The 24,796-nt window shown below is 44.9% G+C and overlaps 3 protein-coding genes across 3 annotated transcripts; all 3 read right to left on the bottom strand.

The window, feature by feature from the left end:
- Positions 1-4,633: 4,633 nt before the first annotated feature.
- LOC131313194 (probable dolichyl-diphosphooligosaccharide--protein glycosyltransferase subunit 3B) lies at positions 4,634-6,044 on the bottom strand. The gene has a single exon (XM_058341361.1). The coding sequence runs from the start codon at positions 5,906-5,908 to the stop codon at positions 4,871-4,873; it is 1,038 nt and encodes a 345-aa protein (XP_058197344.1). The 5' UTR covers positions 5,909-6,044; the 3' UTR covers positions 4,634-4,870.
- A 6,910-nt stretch (positions 6,045-12,954) lies between these two features.
- On the bottom strand, positions 12,955-16,608 carry LOC131314008 (uncharacterized). Its single transcript, XM_058342506.1, has 7 exons — positions 16,335-16,608; positions 15,925-16,253; positions 14,863-15,723; positions 14,602-14,796; positions 14,363-14,451; positions 13,888-14,281; positions 12,955-13,707 (listed from the first exon to the last, which is right to left on the bottom strand). Exons 1-7 carry the CDS (start codon positions 16,606-16,608, stop codon positions 12,955-12,957), a joined length of 2,895 nt encoding a protein of 964 aa, XP_058198489.1.
- Positions 16,609-21,607: 4,999 nt separating this feature from the next.
- LOC131314009 (pheromone-processing carboxypeptidase KEX1-like) lies at positions 21,608-22,272 on the bottom strand. The gene is made up of 2 exons (XM_058342507.1): positions 21,714-22,272; positions 21,608-21,618 (listed from the first exon to the last, which is right to left on the bottom strand). The coding sequence occupies exons 1-2, from the start codon at positions 22,270-22,272 to the stop codon at positions 21,608-21,610; spliced, it is 570 nt and encodes a 189-aa protein (XP_058198490.1).
- Positions 22,273-24,796: the final 2,524 nt, after the last annotated feature.

Consider the following 24,796-nt stretch of genomic DNA (forward strand, 5'->3'; position numbering starts at 1 on the left):
CCCCGTCTTCAGATCCTGAAACACACAACCATGAGGAAGAAATGTGACGGAGCAATTTAAAGACTTTGTAAGTTTACTAACAGACATAAGGTTAAAAGGAAAACGAGGAACATGTAACACTGAGTCCAAAGTAAAAGATGAAGTGATAAGAACAGAATCGAAACCAATAAGTTCTGTGGTAGAACCATCTGCTAAGGTAACATGAGATGGTTTACCAACAGACTGACGACGAGAAAACAGAGTAGAAGTACCAGTCATATGATCAGAGGCACCAAAATCAATAACCCAAGGAGTAGAAGTGGAGGAAGATACAACACAACCAACGGATGAACCTTTCTGAGCAAGCGTAGCAGTGGAGGAAGAACTTGCAGTTGGAGACTGAAATGACATAAGGCGCTGGTACTCCTCTGTAGCAATGTTCTAAATGGCGCTTGGCGCTAGTAGGGCGGAGACCCACCTCCAAGCGCCAAGCCGCCTAAGCGCCCGCCTAGGCGCCGCCAAGCAATTTGGCGTTTTTTTTTTTTTAACAAACCATTATCCAATCAAACTATATTTTATGTATCCATAATACAAGTTCAAAGTTCTACATAACCATAATGCAAAATTAAATGTACAAACCCAAATGAAATTAAGTAGTAGCAACTAGCAAATAAGTTGAATAAGACAATAAGTAGAAATAAACGAGATCGGAGATTCCTAATGCCGAGTTAAAAGTTCATCTCCTTTCTTTAACTCTTCTCCTCCATACACTTCCACAAAACTTGATCTACATTAGTTTAATACTATACATTTTAGGCCGCCAAAGGCCTCCAAAGACGTCGATGATGCCGCCAAGCCCCGCCAAGGCCCGCCAAGACCGCCAAGGCGGCCGCCAAACACCGCCAAACCTCCTTGGGCGCCAAATCGCCGAGACTGCCATGGCCGCCAAGGCCACCTAGGCGGCCGCCAAGACCGCCAAACCTCCCTGGGTGCCAAATCAAACGCCAAGGGGTATTGGCATGGCGGCAGGGTACCTCCAAGCGCCTCGGCGGCCGCCATTTAGAACACTGCTCTGTAGAGATAGTCACCACATTGTCAGCAGAAGCATCCTGAGAGATAGCAACCTGATGAGCCTGAGGGAAACCGTGGAGATCATAACAGAACTCCACCGTATGATTGGTTCCCCGACAATGAGTACAAAACCTGGAATCCCGGCCGCGACCACGGCCACCTCCCCCTGATATACGACCCCCACGAGTACCAAAACTAGAGTCACGACCAACAAAACCACGACCACTATCTCCAGAATCACGACCACGACCATTGAACCCAGAATCACGGCCACGACCACGGCCACGACTAAAGGAAGAGCCAGAACCACCAAATACAGTGGAAGCTAATGCTGAAGGATCAGGAGGTGGCACAGGCATAGATACAGAAGACTGACGAAGTCGACTAAAAACCTCGCTAAGAGAAGGTAAATCTCGAGATCCCAAAAGCTGATTACTGACGGGACCATAAGTAGTCGATGATACACCAGATATGAATCGAGTCACCTGCATACGCTCGTGCTGGCGCCGCATAAGCTGAACATCAGTAGAAATAGGCTCACAGATATTGAGCTCCTCACAGATACCACGAAATTTGGCATAATAAGACTCCAAGGATAAATCACCCTGTGAGATAGAAAAGGACTGATGAAGATCATATGTGCGATGGAGATTGTTAACACCAGAATACATCTCCTGAGCCTGTGTCCATACTTGTTTGGCTGTAGGTAAGAAGACCAGTGTACTAGAAATATGGTCGTCCATGCTATTCCATAATTCAAATCGAATCCGAGCATCCTCGGACACCCATGCCCCATATGTGGCAGCAGTCGCTGCAGGGGGGTCATCTGTCAAAAAATGATACAATGTCTCACCCAAACAACATATTTTTTGCCATTCAAAAGTGTAGAGGTAATAGACAGCCTCTCCCGAAATCGAGAAGAACGAGCAGAGCTACCAATAACAGCGGAAGAAGAAGCAGACTTAGTCTCCTCTGCAGACATTGTACCGTACAAAATAGAGGCAATCCAAACAATACATGACCACGCACCTTCAAACTACTAAACAATCGACCGATCAAACCTTGGATGCCAACTAATCAACAGCTAACAACTAATAACCCAAATCATCCAACCCAACAGCATGCGACATCAGTAACAGCAACAAACCATACCAACCCAAGTGTTCAACGAAATCAATAAAGGCAACAACCCAACAAAACTTCAATAATCAATACACAACATCAGTAATACCCAAACTGAAATACCCAACTGAAATATGCACAAATCATGAATACCCAATTGAAATACCCAACTTACATCAACGTGGAGTAAAGATCAAACTAAACAAGAGCAGAATGGAGTACGAAATTAACAGCAGAAGTCAGAATCAGCAGCCAGGAGGGTACCAGAGAGTTCGCCGGAGACTGGTGAGGGTCGCCGGAGGCTGGGCGAGGGTCGCCGGAGGCTGGGCGAGGGTCGCCGGAGGTTGGGTAACGGTCGGCAAGGGTCGCCGGTTGCTGGATGCAGTCTGGGTTGGCTGGGTTTAGGGTTTTGCTGGGTTTAGAATTGTCGGGGGTGATGAAGTCAGTAGATGGATGATGGGTGGGTTAGGGTTGGTGGATTTAGACGCATATAATCTAAGGTGGATTAGGGTTAGGCTCTGATACCATGTTTGGAAGGAGAGAGTAAGAAAAGTGTATAGGGTATTAATTAACCCTAACACAAGAGAGAGCTTTTATTTATATTACTTAGTGACTTGTTACATAACTCCAACAATCCGATGTGGGACAAAGACTAACTATTCTAATACTCTATTCTAACAGCAACCTGCTTTTGTATAAAGGGATAAAACGTAGTAGTTTATAGAAAAGGGATGAGGTAGAAAAAGTATGTTGGCATCTCACCACAGAGAGTGGAAAATTATCTTGTCAAGAAAATCTGTCGCTTCAGGTAAGTGCACATTCTCCGAGGCCATAAAATAAGAGGAAAAAAATTGTGGTTGAACTAAGAAAATGTTCCTTCATGCTTTAAGGATAATTGAGAGCTCTCAACAAATGCACTTTAAGCTTCACTTACACAAGTACTTGAGTAGCAGCACACATGCTAAATGTTGTCATATGTGAAAGAAAATGTTGCAATTTACTAACAGGAACTACTAGTAATAACACTTCTCCAATACCTCATATTTCACTTGTTTTTAGGCCTTCATTTTCACTCTTTTTTATTAACAAATTCCAAGTCTGCAAAGGTACTAATCCTCTAGCCCCAGTATAATTTCAGAATCCCCACAATTTGCAGTTCTCCGAGGAGTACAAAGGAATCTACCAAAAGCACCAGACTTGTATCAGGAAAAACATTACACAATCCTACTGCATTGAGAGTTAATCGTAGCAAGAACTATGAAAATCTAGTCTACAAGGAACTTACACCAGCAACAGACCACCATAGCAGCATATAGCTTGAACTGCAGTTATTACTTATTAGCTACACAACATCAAAACACCTACTGAGTCTAACTTGAGACATGCGTGCCCCCAATGTATCCCATGACTAAATGTAAGAAAACTAGTGGACACGCAACTTGGCATGTTCACTACGTTTCCATGGCGTTGTCGCAACTCGCATGGCCACCACAAATATGGCAACCAGATAGGGGGCCTTGGTGCTTCAAAGTTCATAGAGACTGAGCTGCTACAGTATTGGTCACACACTATGAGGGTGCAATCTTTGGTAGCTTTACAACTTTTGTGTTTGGAGCACATGGTTGTCCAAGGATAGAGAACTCAAAACTTGCAAGATTCAGAGAGGTTGTAAATTCCGACTTGAACAGCACTGTTTAGAATTCAGGTTGAGTTTCCACTTTCCAGGAATGGATTATATTGCCAGAGCTATTCATTTGTTCATGTGCACAATTGGAAAGGTTTCTATTCCGTGTTAGTCAGTAAGATGCAATAGGTCAACTAATTTGCAAACAACACCAAGTAATAAGGAGACAAGAATAGACAGATACTACTTGGTCAATCAAAACCTCACCAACCGCAAAGTGGAACAAAGCATCCTGGTTAGGAAGAAGGGGGACACATAATAGTTGTAAACAAAAACATGGTAGATCATGATCTACCAGCAATTGTGAAATACAACATCTGCTCCAACAAACCTAATGCCTACGGATGAACAAGCTAGTAGGGAAAAGAAGTTGCTTACTAAAGGGAGACTAACAACATTCAATCGTGCTTGGGAGTTCACTGTGGACTTCCATCGGAAGCACCTTTGATTCATTTCAATAAGTACCTGTGGCACAACTAGAGAATATCATCAAAGGAAGAAAATATTGAAAATCTCTAAGAGTGAACTGTACAAATGCGTTACAATACCACACATCCAATGTTTCAAAATTTGGTTTCATCCTTCATTTCTATTTCTCCTTTAAGATAGCAGGACTGTAAGCAGGATGAATCCCATGGCTGCGGGGTTGCTAATCCAATAAGCCCTGTGCAATTGCTGCTCAATCCTCATTTCATCAAACATCTTCCATATTATATCAGTTTACGAATGAATGGGCAATAATTCAACAGAATAACCAAAACTACAAGGAGAGACACAAACAGAAAAACACAGTACCACTGCATTATGAAATTCATCACAAGGGCAAGAACTTAGATCAACATATTCAACAACAAAACTGAGTATCGCATTACAGAAAATAGCACGAGATCACATTCAAAATGTAACTATCTGGTCTCATAAACGTTCTGAGCAAAAAACAAGCACTCATCAAATTACCAACTAATCTGAACTTATTCTGCGGCCTATCTTGCTTCGGCACTGCTGCCCTCGATCTCACTGCCAACTCGAAGGCCAATACATATTAATCCCGTACCCTGTCTTCCAATTATCCAAGAACACCACCTTCGTCACCGCCCAATAAGAAACCACTAACGCGAAAATCATGACCGCCCTCTGCACCTTCACATCCCTCACCCTCACAAGGACATGAGTCACAAAAGCCAGTAACAACCCCACAACAGTATACAAAAACCCCACAGCAAACCCCTCAGCCCCCAGCTGCATCCCCGACCCCTGGTAAAAGAAAACCAGCTTCGACGGATCGTCACGGTCCACCATAAACATCGGCATATGCCGAATTATATTATGCATAGCCCCAGAAACACTAAAGAAGTATACAAACACAGCTCCAGCCAACCACAAATTGGGATCGTGCAAAAGGGTTTCGCCCGCAACCACTCTTTTAATGACGAAAGGCATCAAGACCAGCAAACCAGCAACCATCACGATGACCTGTTTCTTGGAAACGACCGGGGGTCGGTGGATGGGGCCGACGGTTAACTGGGTTTTGGACTCGACGAACTCGGCCATGGACTCGGCGAGGCGGGAGAAGTCCCCGGCTTCCATTTGGATCGAGTCGGCTTTGAGGTCGAGAGCGGTGGAGGGGACGAGGCGGATGTGGGGGAGGGAATTGACGGCGAAGAGGGCGAAGGATTGCTGGGATTCTCTGAACTCGAGGTCGCAGAAGAAGAGGTGAGGTTTGTTAGGGTTAGGATTAGGGTTGTTTTGGATGAAGGAGGAGGCGAGGAGGGAGAATTCAGATTTCAAGGGTTTGAGGCGGAGCTCGGACTTGTCGTGGAGCTGTTGGGCGTCGAAGAAGAGGAGGAGGGAGAAGGGGCGGGGAGGGGAGGTGGAGGTGAGGAGGCGGGAGATGAGGGAGTCGGTGAGGTGGATGACGCCGGCGGGGGATTGGGATTGGAGGTTGAGGAGGTCGGAGACGAGGTCGGAGGTGGCGGTGGTGGTGGTGAGGAGGGGGAGGAGAGAGAGGAGGAGGAGGAGGAGAGAGAGAGGGGTGGATCTGGGGGTCGCCATTGATGGGTCTTCTTCAGAAGTCTTCTGAAGAAAGGGAGAAAGCAAGGGTTTTGTTTTGTTTTGTTTTGGCTTTGGATCGGCGATGACTTCCGATCGGACTTGAGACGGTTGACTATACTACTACTATTGTGCAGTTTATTATTTATTTTTGAAAAGATATTGTGCAGTTTATTAGGTTTTGGTTTAGGCCTTGTTTGGTTTCAATCTAAACGCAATAAGACACAAAAACCATACGGGAATCATGTAGGGCGCCCTACATGCTACATGCTATAGGGTTGGATGCATCACGCCAATCGTTCATCTCAGTAATTAATAGTCTAAAATTAAAACAAGCTCTTTTAATTTGTTTGAAATCCGGACCATCGAAAACGCGCGGTTGATGCCCTATAACCGCTGTAATGCAGGAGTGCCCTACAGCTTTTGTAGTGCATGAGTGCACTACAGGTTTCCGAATCTGAACAATATTGATAGATTTTCTGAAATGCTATCTTCTGCTGTCAAGAATGAGAAAATCATTTTTGGCACCAATTTGGGGTTAGCGAAATTTTCCGTTTTTATTCAATTAATTTGATTTGTATAAAAATGGGATGAAATAAATTTAATGGTCCGAGTTTGAAATTATGGGGAAATTGCAATAGATCGATGAAGCAGATATGCTACAATTTGGCTTTTTGACATAACAACAAACCATAAAAATGACTTTAGCGAAGAATTTTGGCACCATTTCAATTTTCAGGTGCTTGCTCTAAGACATTTTTTCTTGTCGCTAGCATAAAATATCAAAAAAGAGAAAGAGATAAAGAAAGAGTGATTTGCCTTTATATCCCTTCGATTTATGTGAAAAGTTCAACTTAGTCCTTCCAGTTTCAATTTCACCCAACTAAACCTTCGATTTCCAAAATTATTTCAATGTCATCCTTCCAATGCCTCTCGTCATTAAATTGGACAGAAAAGGGCCATGTGCCCATCACATGAGCCTCCCCCCAAGGGCATATTTGCCCATTCCCCCCTCCCCTAACCCTATATCCATTGGAGGGAAATGCCTCCATTTATACCGCCATTTCACCCATTATCCATACCTCTGTCTCTCTCCTCATCACTGGTTAGCATGTCTCTCTTCTTTTCTCTCTCTCTCTCTCTCTCTCTCTCTGTCTCTGTCTCTCTCTCTCTCTCTCTCTCTTATATATATATATATATATTTCTATCTGTAACTCTCTCTCTCTCTCTCTATCTTTCTATCTGTAACTCTGTCTCTATCTCTCTCTGTCTCTGTCTCTTTCTGTCTCTCTCTCTCTTTCTCATTTTACAGGTTATCATCTCCCACCCACCATGGATTCTTCATCTTCAACAAGCACAAATGCAATGATTCCTAGGTACAGAACTAAATATTGCCATTGCAAGCTCCAGGCAGTCATCAAAGTGACTAATTCAGATCCAAACAGAGGAAAATTATATTACTCATGTCCAAATGGAGTCTGTGAGATATGGGATTGGTGCAAGCCAATTAACACAGTCCTAAGTGTGCCAACCCAAAGGAGGTTTGTCCATGAAGATGAGACAGAAAAGGCAACATATGGGGATGAAAATGCAAGACGTAGGGTTGATAATGCAATGGTAGCTAGGATGCAAGTGCTTGAAGGGCAGCTAGGAACTGTAAAGATGATGGTGGCCATGTGCCTCATCACCATTGTCTTGTGTTTTTTTGTTATCCTACTGAAATGAATGTAATGCACCTAATGAATGAAATGAATCAGCTTTTGTGGGTTTGGAAACTTGTGTTTATTTACATGGCATTACAATAGACAAAAGGCAGTTCAATAATATACCTAATTGCCAAACCATATGACAGTTGATGAATAAGACAATTCATTGAAGAAGAAGACAGTTGCATTAACTATAATATCAGTTTAAAACTTGCCAAAATCAGTGCAATACAACCATTCAACATCAGTCAATACATAAACCAAATACCAACTTAGGAACCAACCATTCAATATCCAGTTAACACAAAAACCTACTTGCCAACCAACCATTCAATATCCAAACATTACAAAAACTTACTTGGCAACCAACCATTCAATATCCAAACTTTACATAAACCTACTTGGCAAACAAAATAAACCTATTGTGCTGGTGGTTGTGAAGCCCTACCCCTTCCATAACCCCTGCCCCTTCCAACAGTCTTTCTGTGGGGCTCCATTTTGGGTGGTTCGTCCTTTTTGAGTTGTGGTTCGGGGTTAGCTCCTATCTCCTTTGCTCAATCCTGCAAAAAGAAGCACGACTAAGAGACCACACCGGAGGTTCTCCGGGATGGCCCTCCGGTGCAAGAGTCAGTTTGCTTGCAAGGCAGAGTTAGAGATTTGGAGCTAGGGTTTTGTTTGAGCATACCTCTTCCAAGAAGGCATAATGGGATATTTATAGGAAACCCTTCGCTTGATCTCCAAGATTGCACCAACGCTTGACACGCGTCGGCTGATGTCACTGTTGCATCACGTTTAGGGTTTTGCAACCGTTTTTATGATGAGCTGGCACCTTCACGTGCCACCATCATTGTCCTCATAACCGTTCGGATGACGTCACGACCATCATCATAGCCATGGTTGCTGTTCTGATGCGGATGAGCTGGATCGTCAGCCAAGCCATGCTCGACACCGAGCATGTTGTGGCACCTTCGGCAGCTATCCAAACGAACGTATCCTCCACCCCGAGCAGGTGTAGGGAATGAACCATGAAAGGAGGTGTGATTAGAGGAACCCTCGGCGACGGGGACCTTCGGCTACGGTTGCTGATCCGAACGTCCAAAGGGAGATGTCTTGGAGTTGAAAGTAATACTTGATCACGCTCGGAATGGACCGAGCCATTTTGCTCGGCCTGCTACAATAGCCCCTCAACCCTTGCCGAGGCTCTTCACTAGGTATGGGTTCATTTAAGACTTGGCCGAGCTTGAACCTTCGGCAGATTAATCCGAGCCCCACATAAGATAACAACTGTCGAGTATTCGAACGGGTGTGTCAGTTGAAAGGACGTTTTGGCAGACGAGGAGACGGCTAGCATGGGCAAGGGCTTCAGTTGCCACGTGTCACGTAGAGGTTGGCGAGGGGTTCGGCGGTGAAATGATGGGCTGGAAATTCGAAAAGCCCCGCCCCGTTTATAAATACCGGTGAAGGAGGAGAGAGAAAGTTCTTCTGCACTTTCTCTCTCTAGCGCTTGGAGCTTCTCTCTCTACATTTCCATTCCAGAACTCAGCTTGAATCCAGATCCTCAACTTCAAGCCCCAAATCAACTGAAATCTTCAGGTATGTCATCGATTCTTATCGTTTTACTCTTTCTCTCGCTTTTCATGCTTATTTTCTGGGTTTTTGGAATGACTTTGGGGGTTTTTTGTACTGTATGAACAGTAGATTTCTGGGGAGAACGATGATGTTCATCCCTGAACTCAACTTGTTCTTCCGAGCCCCCATAGGAAGTCTGGGGCTCGCCGAACGATTTCTTTTGATGGGGGTAAATAACCGAACGTTCCCCAACTCTCTTATTTTGCCGAACGTAGGGAGTCTTTATAGAAGTACCGAGCCCACTATAGGTTAGCATGTGACTCGTGAGCCGATAAGATGAACCGAACTTCCAAACGATCTTCTTTGCCGACGCAGATTTCAATAGCTTAATACCCCTTTGTTCTTTTCCTAGGTCTGGCTCATGAGGTCATCGACGTGTCATCTGACTCGGATTACTCGGAAACCGAATCCGATCGTCAATTCCTCAGCGAACTTATCGAGTGGCGTAGGTTAAGGAATAGCCGAGCGGTTGTATCTTCTTCAACAAGGATGTCGGCAACTTCTCCAGTGTCAGACGATTCTAACGCCGAGCGTGATTACGAATACGCCGCCGATGACTTCCTCACGGAGCCCGAGATAAGCTTCTCGCCAGAAACCCAATCCGAAACCGAGCCACAAGTCGGGCAAGAAGCCAAGTCCAGGCTTATGTCAGGAGCCGAAGCTTCGACATCGGTTTTAAGCGACACCGACCTTTTTGACAAGGGCTTGCTATGCCCCTACGCTCATTATTTCAGCGGCAGCCCTGGGGAGTACGAAGCCTTCCGAATGAAATACAACATTCCCGCGGATGTTCTGCTTCATAGAGTCAAGAGCACTGACATAAAAGACCATAGGGATCACCGTCCCGAGCATATAACCGTGCCTTTAATGGCCATTTGTGAGGCCGAGCTTCGGTTCCCAATTCACCCCTTCCTTAGGGAAATTCTTTGGAAATTCAATTTAGCCCCCCATCAACTCGCGATCAACAGTTACCGAATCATTATGTCGGTAATTGCCTTGATCGAGAGTCAAGATTTGGATTTTACGCCGACGGACCTCTTTTTCACATACACCATGTCTAGACACGGGAAATCTGGCCGTCGGTATTTGTCGACGCGTCCCAAAAAGCAGCCTCTGATAAACGGACTTTCGGATACCGACAAATGGGCTGACTTTTACCTCGAAGTGCATGGAAACTTCGAGTTCGGCGACGGTCTCCGTCGGTTCACCGTTCCGAAAGTGGCTGATACAAGAGGTGATCAGACCGAACGTGCTTAAGTCATTTATTGCATTCTACTTTTGTCTTCTTTTCTGCTGAGGGTATTTCTTGAATTGCTGTTTTTTTTTTTTTTTTTTTTGCAGAGCTTGGCCCTATTTCCAAGGGACTTAACACCAACTCTCGGGAGAAGGCGACCGAGACGCTGCTTGCCCAGGTTTGCCGTCACGCTCCGACCCTTCTTGAATACCGACCCTCCTACAAAGGTGTACTTAGGAGGAAGGAGAAAGGGAAAGAGGTCGCCCAGAGCAATAAAAAGGCACCCAGTACTCCAGCTGCCGAGACTGTACAAAAGAAGAAGGGAAATTCCAACGCCGCCGGAATTAAAAAGAAGAGGCAACAAGGAGGGGTGAGATTGCCGAAGATTGGATTTACAGCAGAGGAGTGGCTTACTCCGTTTGATTCTGCCGAACTTCCCCAATCCTCCTTCGAAGACATGTCAAGAAGGAACATTCCAAGGCCCGTGATCCCAACGAAGACGGCTAATCCTGGCCGAAGCCGAAGCTCTACCGAGCAGCATAGTCAGAAGGAGAAGAGACAGAAAACGTCAGAGGACGTTGTTCTGCCGAACATCTCACAACCCGTGCCTCTTGACACTCTTCAAGCCCCTTCAACAAAGGATCAGGGGAATTTGGTTGAACCTCACATTGATCTTACCGATCCAGCCACCGAGGCCGCCGTCCGTCGCCAGTTCAGCCCTTCATATACGATGCCTGATGGCAGGGTTCTCCTTCAGAACGACTCAGTAAAAGAAGAGCCGAACCTTGCCATCACGCTTCTGAGGGGGCTGGCCCTGCCGAGGGATTATGATCAGGTTCCAACCGAGCTCCTTCCAAGGCTGGGTGAGATGTGTTCTCATCTTGTTCAGGTTTGTTCCCTTCTTTCTTTCCTCCATCTTTTCCCTGTTTATTTCCTATCTCCTCCTTTTTTTTTTACTTTGCTCTTTTGATTAGGCTGGGCAGGCTGCACTGAAGGCGTATGACAAAGCTTCTAAGGTCTCTGCCGAACGAGAGAGGTATAGGTCTGACCGAGATTCTTGGCGAACCAAGTTTAGGATCTCGGAGCAATAGGTCAAGGATGAGGAGGTCGAGATGGAGAGGTTAAAGAAGGAACTTGCTGAAGCTAGAGCCGCTGCCGAGACTGCTGAGGCCGAGGTGATAAAGCTGAAGGATGAGGAGAAAGAGAAGATTACATCTGCCGACGCCCGTGGTTATGAGGCCGGGATCCAGAGAGCCGCCTTAGAATACACCCAGGTTGCTCATAAAATGGTCAACGACGAACTTGAAGTTCGGTTACCGGACTTCTTCAAGCTGGGATATGCTGCCGGTGCTGACGCCATGGCTGGTGTTATGGCGATTCAGCCTGAGTCAGGTTTTCTGAAGCAACTTCCCGAGCCGGCTGTACCTGACCTTGACCTTCCATACACCGAGGAGGAGTGTCAACCTCTTCCTCCAGAGGATGACGATGAAGAGATGGCCGAAGCGGCTGTGGCTAATCCTCAGGGGAAGGCTGGAGGAGATGAGGACCATCCCGAGGCTCAGGACAAGGCTGCTGAAGATACCCCAGTTTAGGATTTCCCTTAGGCTTTTATTTTGTTTTTAAGGTATTTTGAACTTTGCTTTTGGACTGGATGGCACCGAACATTTGGGATTTTGCCATGCCAGATGTAATAGTTTTAAGGGGGTCGGCATCAAACATTTCACTAAGCCGAGCCCTCTTCGTAGGAGTTTTTTGAATTCCAAGTTTATGTTTAAATGGTGACTTAGAAGGAATTCTCAACTTTGTTACTGCACTGAATTTTTCTCCATGCCTTAGAAATTTTTCCTGATTTTGGCTGCCGAGGGTTAAGCAACCTTGGCTTGCTTTGAAAGTTTTGATAGTTACTCATGATAGCCCCTACTTTGGTGTAAGGCTCGGCTCATAATGCCAGTCTTATGCCAAGGTAATGGGTAGAGTAATTGTTTGATGTGGCCATTTAGTTCAAGTCAAATTATGAACATAGCCGTACTGAGGATAAACTTTCAAGTTCATCTATTGCTTTCTGTTTGGACTTTAAGTTGTCCGAATTGTTTATGATTTACTCAAAACAGCCCCAATGCTGGTATAAGGCTCGGCTCAAAATGCCAGCCTTGTAACAAGGCAATATGTTAAGTAAATGCTCTAAGTGTGGACATTGCCGAATCAATTTGTTTAATCGAGTTGTGGCTGGAAATCAAATTGTTCGAGCCATAATCATGTTTGCACTAAAGAAATCCGAACGTAGCTGTAATTGTTAGAATACCGAGCTTATAGCGATTGATGTTTGAATCATTGTAATCAAATATAGAGAACACTGATGCTTCAGAAGTAGGAGAGGCTTTTCATTAAATAAAAGATGGTCAAAACAAGTACAGCATTGTTGTATGAGAAAAGTAATAGTCTTGAGGGCTTTTGTGATAGATTGAGACTGATGAGAGACTTCAAAGGTAGGCCTTCCTGAGGTTCAGAGCGTTCCAGGGGTTCTCAATTTCCCTTCCCTCTTTGTCTTCTAACTTGTACGAGCCGTGGCCGACCTCTTTAATCACCCTGTAGGGTCCTTCCCAATTTGGTTTGAATTTTGTCTTTTGATTGGCTCGGACAACCTTTCTCCAAACCCAGTCATCGGTTCTGAACTTCTTAAGCCTTACGCTTCGATTGTAGCCCCGAGCGACTTCTTGCTGATAGTTGGCTAACTTGAGCTGAGCGTCGTCTCGCTTTTCTTCGGCTAAGATTAGCTCGGTTGCCACTGCATCATTGTTAGATTCTAGATCAAAAGTTTCGGTACGCAGGGTCGGGAACTTTGATTCCAATGGTATGACAGCCTCCATGCCGAAGGCCATTGCAAAGGGAGTTTGGCCAGTGGAGCGTCTGGGAGTGGAGCGATAGGCCCAAAGGACCCTAGGCAGTTCCTCGGCCCATTTTCCTCGTTTTGAGTCAAGCCGATGTTTGATGCCCGCGCGAACAGTTTTGTTAGTGGCCTCGGCCTGGCCGTTGCCCTGGGGGTAGGATGGGGTTGAATTGAAGAATCTAATTCCGAACTCAGCATAGAGCCCAGTTAACTCTTTTCCAACGAATTGGGAGCCATTATCTGACACAATTGCATAAGGCACGCCGAACCTTGTGACGATGTTTCTCCAAACGAATCGCCGAACGTCTGTTTCAGTTGTTGTGACTAACGGCTCCGCTTCCACCCACTTTGAAAAGTAATCCGTTGCAGTGATTAAAAACTTGAAGCCCCCAGGGGCAGTTGGAAGTTTGCCTACTATATCCAAGCCCCACTGAGCAAAAGGCCATGGACTAGTGATAGGTTTGAGAGATTAAGCGGGTTGCCTTGGTATGGGGGAGAAAAGTTGGCAAGGCTTGCACTTTTTGACCACTTCTTCATAATCCTTCTTCATTCCTTTCCAGAAGTATCCCTGACTGAGAGCTCTTTGGCATAGGGAACGTCCGCCAGAGTGACAACCGCAGCTGCCAGAGTGGAGCTCGGTTAAAATAATTGGGACCTCGGTTGGGTGAACGACTCGGAGATATGGCCCGGTGAAGCTTTTCCTGTATAGTTGGCCGAGCTCAGAGATCCAGTGGTAGGCTGCTTTGCTGCGTACACGGTGGGCTTCCTTTTTGTCAGAGGGAAGAGTATCATCCTTGAGGAACGAGATGATTTCATCCATCCAACTTGGGCCGAGGGAAATGTTGTATACTTCTTCCGATACTTCAAAGCTCGGCTGGTGAATCTCGCCGAGGCTGATGTGTCGGTATTCAGATGCTTTGCTTGCCGAGGCCAAACTTGCAAGAGCATCGGCATGAGCATTGTTCTCTCTGTTGATCTGTTCGATTTGGAATCCTTTGAACCCTCGGATTAGCTCTAGAGCGGTAGCTTGATACTTAATCATTCTTGGGTCCCGAGCTTCATAATCACCTGTTATTTGATTGACGATCAGCTGAGAGTCGCAGAACACTTGTAAATCTTCAACTTGTAAACTTGCCGCGGCTCGGAGGCCAGCAAGCAAAGCTTCATATTCGGCTTCGTTGTTTGTGGCTTGGAAGTTGATTGTGATAGCACTTTCATGAAGGACGCCACAAGGGTTTACAAGAACAACCCCTGCGCCCGAGCCATTGCTGTTTGATGCCCCGTCAACATGCAATTTCCAAACGTCTCCGCTAAATAAGTTCCAAACTTTCCGAGCCTCTTGTTGTTCTAGCATCCCATAATTAGGCTTGACCAATGTTTCCTCGTCCAGGCTTCCAGGGGTGAACTCAGGGATAAAGTCTGCCAATACTTGTGCCTTGATTGCAGTTCGAGGCTCAAAGTGGATATCAAAATTTGCTAATTCGACCGCCCACTGAGATACTCTGCTTGATAGATCAGCTTTCCTCAAGAGATTTTTAAGTGGAAACTCCGTGAGAACTATGATGGGGTGCTCTTGAAAATAAGGGAGCAATTTTCGAGCTGTTGTAACCAATGCTAGAAGGAGCTTCTCCAGTGGCAGATATCTAGTCTGTGCCGGGAGCAAGGTTCGGCTAGAAAAGTAGATTGGTTGGTCTTCAAGGCCTTCCCGTCGGACAAGTGCCGAGCTCACGGCGTGTGGAGAGACAGCTAGATAGAGATGAAGAGTTTCGAAAGCTACTGGTTTGACAAGAAGAGGGGCCGAACTGAGATAAGATTTCAGCTCGGCGAGGGCTGCATCACAATCTTCCGTCCACTTGAAACTTCGTCGGCTTTGCTTCTTAAGCGTTTGGAAGAAGACATGGCATTTATCCGACGAGCGGCTGATAAACCTGTTGAGAGCCGCTGCCATCCCAGTTAGCTTCTGAATTTCCCGAGGAGTTGATGGTGGTTTCAATTGCTGAATAGCTGAGATCTGGTTCGGATCTGCTTCGATACCACGCCGAGTAACCAAATAGCCGAGGAACTTCCCGGAGCTAACTCCAAAGGCGCATTTGTCGGCATTAAGCCGTAGCTTGTGCTTCTTCAATATTGCAAAGACCTCGGCAAGATGAGAGAGGTGATTCTCGACCTTTAGACTTTTCACCACCATATCGTCAATATAAGCCTCCATGATTTTTCCGATGAGAATTCCGAACAACAGGTATACCATTCTTTGGAATGTGGCACCCGCATTCTTAAGGCCGAACGGCATAACCAGGTAGCAGAAGAGGCCTCTGGGTGTGATGAATGCCGTCTTTTCCATGTCGTCGGGATCCATGGCTATCTGGTGGTAACCTCGGTAAGCATCCAAGAAACTCAGCCGAGCATGACCCGCCGTTGCATCTACCAATTGATCAATTTTTGGAAGGGGAAGACAGTCTTTCAGACAAGCATCATTCAAGTTGGTGTAGTCCACGCAAACTCTCCATTTCCCATTCTTCTTTTTCACCACCACAGGGTTTGCGAGCCAGGTGGGGTATTGTACTTCTTTGATGGCGCCAGCCTCGAGGACTTTGCCGACTTCTTCATTTACTGCGTCGGCGTGAATGCTGGCCGACCGCCGAGGCTTCTGAATCGCAGGCTTTGCTGATTTTGAAACTTTGAGGGAGTGCTGGATGAGCTTTGGGTCAATGCCTGGCATTTCGTACGGCGTCCATGCAAAAACTTCGATGTTGCTTTTGAGGAACTGCAAGGTTTCTTCACTCTCGTCTTGGGATAGACCAGCGCCGAGCATGAAATAACGTGATGCATCCTCGTTAAGAGGGAATTTGATAAGATCCTCAATTGATTTCTCTTCAGGAAGAGATCCGACGTCTTCGAGAACTGGTTTGTCAGGGACTTCAACCCAATGTATTCTTTTGGAGCTCGATGACTTTCCAATGGCCGAGACGTAACACTGTTTGGCTTGTAACTGATCTCCAAATAGGTCTTCTTGTTTGCCGTTAGCGTCGATGTACCTGACCACTTGATGGTAGGTTGAGGCGACGGCCTTGATTGAATGGAGCCAATTTCGGCCAAGGATTGCGTTGTATGGGCTCGGTGCATCTACAACAACGAATTCTTGATTAGAAGCAACCGAGCCCGTAACGACGGGGAGGGTAATCCTTCCGAGAGGCCAAACTGAAGTGCCACGAAACCAATTAATGGGACTTCTGCTGGTAATAGGCATGACTGTGGTATTTTGAGCTCGTTAAAGAGAGATAGATACATCACTTCTACCGAGCTTCCTTGATCAATAAGCACCCTTTTGACCGAGTGAGTTGAGATTTGGAGTGTGACCACCAGAGCGTCGCAATGTGGAGTTTGGATGCGTTGAAGATCTTGCTCGGTAAATGAGATTGACCAGGGACGCTCGAGCATTTTGACTCTTTTTGGAGCACGATCGATGGAAAAAACTTGGGTAACATTCTCAGCTTTGACAAGCTCTCGGCGAAGCTGTTTTGCTGCCTCCTTTGTTGTTGACCCATGAATAACGTTGATTACTCCGACTGGTCGTGGAATGAGGTTTTGTCCACCAGCGTTCGGCTGTCTCCTCGGCGTCTTTGTCCAATCGATATGATCATCAAAAAGTCCTTGTGCCGCTAGATTTTCCAAAAGTGCCTTATACGGAGCGCAAGCCGTGGTGTAATGCCCGAGCTCGTTATGGTACGAGCATCTCTTTCGATTGTTGTTATTGCCTTCTTCTGTGTTCAATTTGGGAGGGTTCGGCCAAACAAAGAACGGTTCCCTCTCAATCGTACGGAGGAGGAAATAAATTGGCTCTTTGAAAACTGTGGTTTCAGCTATATAGTCATGAGCTTTCGGCCCCTTTTTGTCTGCTACCTTGACTGTGTTGACCTGCTTCTTCGGCTGGACAGCGACCACAGGCTTCGGTGGCGCGATTTGGGGCGTGGGAACATGAAGGCTTTGAGGTACAATTGAGTTCTATCCTCCTTGGAGTTCTCGCTCGGCGAGGAACTCTTCGTAGGTGCAGAACTGTTCTACCGTCCTCATTAGCTCGTTCATTCCATGAGGCGCCCTTATTGCCAGCTCATCCAAGATCTTGCTTCCAGTTTCCAAACCATTCTTAAAATTCCTTGCCGCCCAGTATTGATCAACACCGGGTATCTCGTTAAACAACTGCCAGTAACGTTCGGCATACTTCCGAAGCGTTTCGCCGGGCCTCTTTCTCATCTGTGCCAAGGCATCTTCTTCCTTGGCTTGCTTGTTGCTAGTGATGAACCGATAGTTAAAGCTCTTTCAAGCTCTTTGAAACTATGGATCGATCCAGCCTCTAATTGGTTGAACCAAAGCAAGCCGAGGCGCCCAAGACTTGAGGGGAATGCTTTACACATGATGGCATCGTCGTCGGTGACACACGAGATGGTGCTTCTGTAACTGATGAGATGGGTGTATGCCTCGGTCGTGCTGGGATCGAACTTCTGAAACTTTGGGAGATGTAGACCTAGCTTCGGCAACGTGGCTTGGATCTTTGCCGAGAAGGGTGATTCTGTCAGCTTTTTCAATTGGTACTCGTGGGTTGGCCGAGGGGGAAGACCTTCCCGAGCGTTTCGAAACTTCTTTGATGCTCGGAATTCTTGTTCCCTTTGTTTTCCTTCGTTCTCATCCTGCCGACGTTGAAATCCCCTCTCCTTCTTCTCTATGGGGACCTTTCTGTACTCTTCTTCTGGAAGATTTTCAGTATGGTAAACCCTTCGTTGGCTAGGGCGATCGTCTTGCCGAACGACGACACTTACACTCCTTTCACGGTTTAACCTCCGAGTGCTTACTGAATTTGTTGCTCGTCCTTCGTGGGCCTTTTCCCGAGGGACTTCATCATGTTCGATCCGATGGCTCTGGGGACCTTTCCCGTTTCTTCTCGGCGTTCGGCTTCTTTGCCGTTCGGATTTGTACGGGATGAGAGCCTGATCGTTGTCTTGGAATCCCACGGTATCGTAGCTTTGGGAGCCCTGGGAGTATTCGTCTCCAGCCGATGAACTTGAGAAAACAGTATGCGGGCTCCCCTCTCGCTGTCCTTCTCCGCCTCTATGTCCCGCACCATTGCCGAGACGTTTATGAACTGGTGAGAGCTGCTGCCTAAGGCGAGCGCTATCCCCAGTTCGATGGTCTGTCAATAGTGGGTCCAGGCGGTCGTGGACTGAAATTCTTTTTGGCCGCGCATCAACACCCAAAGGAGGAGGGGGTGGCAGATTTCCTCTCTGGCGCCGACCCTGAGATCCGGAGTGGGATGCCGTTGGAAATTCTTTGGCCTTAATTTTTTCGATTTCCATTCGTAGGAGGGCTACATCAGCGTTGGTCTGTTCTTGTTGCTGTTCTAGCATTTGTACGTATGCTAGAGCATCTTCACTCAGGCCCACTGGACGTTGGATGGAAGAGCTCACGCCTGGAGGAGTAAATCCTGGAGGGTGAGATGGGGAGGCAGCGTTGATACCAGTTTCAGAGGTGATGTGCAAAGAGGAACTGAGGGGTTGAAAGAGAGGCGGTGGTGGTGGCGCTCCGCCCATTGTTCTTTGGAGGAGACTGGTGGAGATCTCGAGAGGTGAAGTTTTTAGGTACGAACGAGGCGGTCGAGGTGGAGGAGCCGCCGTGGATCTGAGAATCAAGCTCACGTCAGGTTCACCAAATTGTGGGGCTCCATTTTGGGTGGTTCGTCCTTTTTGAGTTGTGGTTCGGGGTTAGCTCCTATCTCCTTTGCTCAATCCTGCAAAAAGAAGCACGACTAAGAGACCACACCGGAGGTTCTCCGGGATGGCCCTCCGGTGCAAGAGTCAGTTTGCTTGCAAGGTAGAGTTAGAGATTTGGAGCTAGGGTTTTGTTTAAGCGTACCTCTTCCAAGAAGGCATAATGGGATATTTATAGGAAACCCTTCGCTTGATCTCCAAGATTGCACCAACGCTTGACACGCGTCGGCTGATGTCACTGTTGCATCACGTTTAGGGTTTTGCAACCGTTTTTATGATGAGCTGGCACCTTCACGTGCCACCATCATTGTCCTCATAACCGTTCGGATGACGTCACGACCATCATCATAGCCATGGTTGCTGTTCTGATGCGGATGAGCTGGATCGTCAGCCAAGCCATGCTCGACACCGAGCATGTTGTGGCACCTTCGGCAGCTATCCAAACGAACGTATCCTCCACCCCGAGCAGGTGTAGGGAATGAACCATGAAAGGAGGTGTGATTAGAGGAACCCTCGGCGACGGGGACCTTCGGCTACGGTTGCTGATCCGAACGTCCAAAGAGAGATGTCTTGGAGTTGAAAGTAATACTTGATCACGCTCAGAATGGACCGAGCCATTTTGCTCGGCCTGCTACACTTTCCTCATCCACCATCACCTATTCTCCTTCCACCATCAGTCATTCCCCTTCCACCATCACCCCTTCCTCGTCCACCATCACCCTTTCCCCTTCCACCATCAGTCATTCCCCTTCCACCATCACCATTTCCCCTTCCAGCACCACCCTTACCCCTTAATGCTTGGCCTCCTTCAGTTGGTGCAACAATAAGTCCCCTTCCTCTACTACTAAATGCTTGGCTTCCTTCTTGCCTTGGCCTTCCTCTTGGCTTTCCAGTTGGCCTATTGAATACTAACCCTCCACTAGGCCTCCTCCTAATGTCAAGATTAACTTCATTTTTGTAGCTCCTGATGTTATGGCTCCATTGACCACATTTGTCACACCTCAATGAAGTATTCTATCTCTTTAGCTTATCTGCATCAGGATTCTCCATCTCTTCTCTTTCCTTCCTTCTAGATTTCTTTGGTCTGCCAGTAGACCTGCCATAGTTGGGAGGGAGAACTAGGACACATCCACTTGAATGCCACATGGTCCAACCATTGATGGGGTAAATGATACCCTTGTAGATGTTGGCACTTGTCTCCTTTCCATAGCAAGGGTGGCAGTAATCTAGTATGTTTTCATGTTTGAAAGTAATGGCAACAATAGCATGAACACATGGGATACCTTTCAAAATCTCATCTTCTAAAGCTATATGTGTGGTCCACCAAATTCAAACTATACTGCTCTGGTGGAGGGCAATGTATTTGGAAATGTCCCTCACCATACTATATTGGGTTATAACCACTGACTCTTTTCTTATACTTCTCTATTTTTTTATGACATTGGAGCTTATGTTGTGGTCCCACTTGGTTATTTTGTCTCTCCTTCTAGCCATTCTTTTCATTAAGTAGCACCTGATCCCTTCCAACATAGTTATAATTGGTTTATCTCTAGCCTTCCTTATGTCTTTGTTAAAACCCTCACATAGGTTGTTAACAAGAATGTCACAATTATTAAAAGTGAAAAAGTGAGACCTGGACCATTAACTGGCTAGTTTTTCTACTAGCCACTTGTATGCCTCCACATCAGTAGTCCTCATCAAATCCATTGCTTTATGAAATTTTGTGAATGTTGTAGCTCTAGCTGCTGCCCATAATTGTTTCCTCAACTCCATCCCCTTATGTGAATCTCTGAAATTTGTATACAAGTGCCTAGTGCAGAATCTCATCTCTACATTTGGCATCACTTTTTGTAATGCTGGAACCAGACCCTACAAAGTGAAGTATGAGAAGATGAAATTAAATATACTTTTGCAGCATTAAATAAACAAGATGAAATGAAAACAAACTAGTGAAGCTTTACCTTTTATTTGTCTATCATGAATGTCCATGCACTTGTGTTTTGAATTTCTAAGTCTTCAACCACCAACTCCAAAAACCAGGTCCATGTGTCCTTGGTTTCACTCTCAGTAACATCATATGCAAATGGGAATGACTGATTATTAGCATCTATCCCCACATCAACTAACAACTAACCCCTATGTGCTCCTTTCAAGTGGCATGCATCCATACATACCAACCTTCTACAACTAGCTAGCATTCCTTGCTTTAATGCCCCCAAACATACATAAATTCTCTCAAATATTGGCTGACCATCTGGAGTTGGAGAAGGTATAGTTTTCATGATGATTGTGGTGCTAGGGTTTGTTCTCCTTATCTCTTCACAATAATCCCTTAACCTGACAAATTGTTCCAAATTTGTTCCCTCAATGAGGTTAAGTGCTTTCCTCTTAGCCCTATATGCTTGAGTGTAGGAAATGTCAACCACAAGATCCTTCCTCACTCTTTGTTGCAAGTGATCCAAAGGCATATTAGGATTGGATCTTATGCTATCCACATACTTCTTAGCAAGGTACTTTGAGGTTACATGCCTTACTTTGAATGATCCGAGACAATTATGTTCACTTTTGTGGGTTTTAACTTGAAATGATTCACCTTTTTGAGAAAGTGAAGCCATAACACTCCAACCACATCTCTCTGTAGCACATTTAGCTTTTACTTTTGTGGTCTCATTCTTTACAAACTTAATGTCTTTTCCTTCTTTTATTGAATACTCTCTTATTGCTTCCCTAAACTCTTTTGCTGAGGGAAACTTCATCCCTACAATAAACTGGACCTTTCCCAAATCAGTTTCTCTTCTATACTCATGAAACTTGTCTTTCTTCCTATCATCATCAGAGTTTGAACAAGCACTATGGAGATCATCTGATGAATCATCTCCATAATCTTTGCCATCATCATCATCATCTATGTCATCATTCAAGTCTGGTTCTTTCCCTTTACTGTTGTCAAACCCTGCCCATTCAGCCTCTTCATCAATATTAGCCTCATATAACCCATCATCATCAGACTGCTCATAGTTACTATCTACCTCAAATGACACATCAGACTCACTAGTTCTATCACCTAAATCTTGAACATCTACCTCATCACAAGTTGTACCATCACAAAAACCATCTTCAAAAAAAGCATCATCAACAAGAAAATCTTTCATAGTTGACTTCATGACATGGCCCTCCCTTATCAGTTGGACCCCTCGTATCACTTCTAGAACCCTTATCAGTTTGACTTGGACCCCTCCTTATCATTTCTAAACCCCTTATCAGTTTCAGTTGGACAGTCCTTTTCAGTTCTAGACCCCTTATCAGTTTGAGTTAGACAACCCTCATCAGTTTTACACCCCTTCTGAGTTTGAGTTGGACTCCCTTTATCAGTTGGAGTTGGACCCCCTCATCAGTTTGACTTTCCATCATTTCAATGGGAATAATTGGTTCTACATACATGTCCACTATCCTACTTGGGGGAAGTTGCTTAATCGTCTCTATTACATCACTGTCAGTCAATAACATTCTCAACCCATTGTTAATGTTTTTCCCAGTCATCACATAGTAATAATTTATCATACCCATGTACCTCATTGCCCCAACAATATCACAAACAATAATTAAAGACATTATATCTGGGTCATATTTTTCACAGGAATCAGCACAACCACCTTCGTACCTGATTGTGGGCTTATTAAAGAACTTTCCCCCATGATGAATCTGTATAGTGAAATGGCCTCCTGTACATGATTAAACAATGTTTATGGGACCACAATCAGAAAGGAACACTACAACGGACAAAACAAACCCAGCGCTTTTCAAAAAACAAAAGGCAACCGACACATGCAAACAACCCAATCCAGAACCCAATAAAGCATATATGTTCAGAAAAATAGTTTTTCTTTACTGAAAAGGACAACTTGTATCAATTTCTTCCCAAAATTTATGCCATTTATTCTACACATAACCGAATGAATAACTCACCTAGGTTTTTTCTCTGTTCCTTGGCATGCTTCAAGATCGTCTGGGAAATCGACCACGATTCCCCTGTTGTAGTCTCTCTCTTACTCGACCTCCAATCCCCCTTCATCCCTTCGTCGTCTCAACTTTTTGGGTTAAGAGGAGAAATTAGGTCGTTTGAAAGTCATCTGAAGGTAGAGTGAGAAAGAGTGGAAATCGATTAGGGTTAGGGGAGGGGGGAATGGGCAATTATACCCTTGGGGGGAGGCGCACGTGATGGGCACATGGCCCTTTTCCATCCAATTTAATGACAGGAGGCAACGAAAGGATGACATTGAAATAATTTTGGAAATCGAAGGTTTAGTTGGGTGAAATTGAAACTGGAAGGACTAAGTTGAACTTTTCACATAAGTCGAAGGGATATAAAGGCAAATCACTCATAAAGAAATTAGCATACTACTTTTAAAGAACAATCCTCTTTCATAAAACTACTTTTGTTAATCTATTAATCATTTAAGCTCTATAATTTTGCTTCTCAAAAAATGGAGAAATGTATTTTCACAATTTTCACCATTTCCAGGATTTTGTTTCCACAATGTGAAAGAAAACTAAAAAAATAGCAATTCCTATTGTGATATTTTTATTCATATCTTCTCCAATGAATAAATCATACTTACTAGTCTATTAACCATTCAATGAGGTGTTTGATATTGCTAAAAGTTTCCACTTGACATAGAGCCTAGCTAGAGATATGATTCTTGATTGATCCATGAAGTCAAAGTAGCTTTGTAACATGACTACATTAATATATGTCGGCTTGAATCTGGGGTTAAATATCGTTTGGTATCGTTTATATGCTTCAACAAAACTTGTAGTGCATATTTTGTTAGCAAAATTTAGGATGGTCTCATATATAACTGTTAGCACCTAGAAACCTAAACATCCCTGAGGTTAGGACTAGCGTCCCTTGCTACCATAAACCAAATTCATCCTCAGGCAACTGGGACGTGAGTGGAGGTTCCAGTGGTATATGCAACTGCATTTGTGAGGTGAAGCTGCTACGTAAGTTCTGGGACCGTGATGAAGCCAGAGGTAGTTCCAACACTACATTTAGTCGGGTACCTGTAATTTCTAGTGGATATATACCAAACCAAATCCACATAAAACACTCTGTGAATCATAATTGGAGAACCATAAAGACAATTGTTTCCTGGAAAAATGCAAGGAATAGACCTCTGATACATGTGTTACTCTAAGTCTATCTCAAAAGCAACATATTATTACAAACCTATAAACTATGATTGGAACGGTTATATAAAGCCAAGTCTCCGTACTTCTTTTTATCTATGTATGATCGCTTTGAACAAGAACAAATGAGTTGCATAGAAATTTCATGATCACTGTAGAAATATAGGCATACAATAACAAAGAATAATTTTCTAACGACATTATTAAGTGACAAAGACATGTTATCCATAGTTCCCAATATTAAACTGCCACAAGTATGTACAAGCACATTAAAAGGTTTCGAGCCTCTGGCCCCCAATACCATTGAAATGTACAATTTCATTTTGCAGATGACAAAACACAATTCCATAGTTGACATATGCTAAAGATAAATTAATTATTTGATATTTTCAAGATTAGAGTGGGAAATTTTACATGCCTAATCATTTTCACAAACCATATCTTTCAAAGAAAAAGAAGCCCTAAAAAGTATATATGAGCATCGAA

This window comes from Rhododendron vialii, chromosome 13a (genome assembly GCF_030253575.1).
Source record: "Rhododendron vialii isolate Sample 1 chromosome 13a, ASM3025357v1".
NCBI lineage: Eukaryota > Viridiplantae > Streptophyta > Magnoliopsida > Ericales > Ericaceae > Rhododendron > Rhododendron vialii.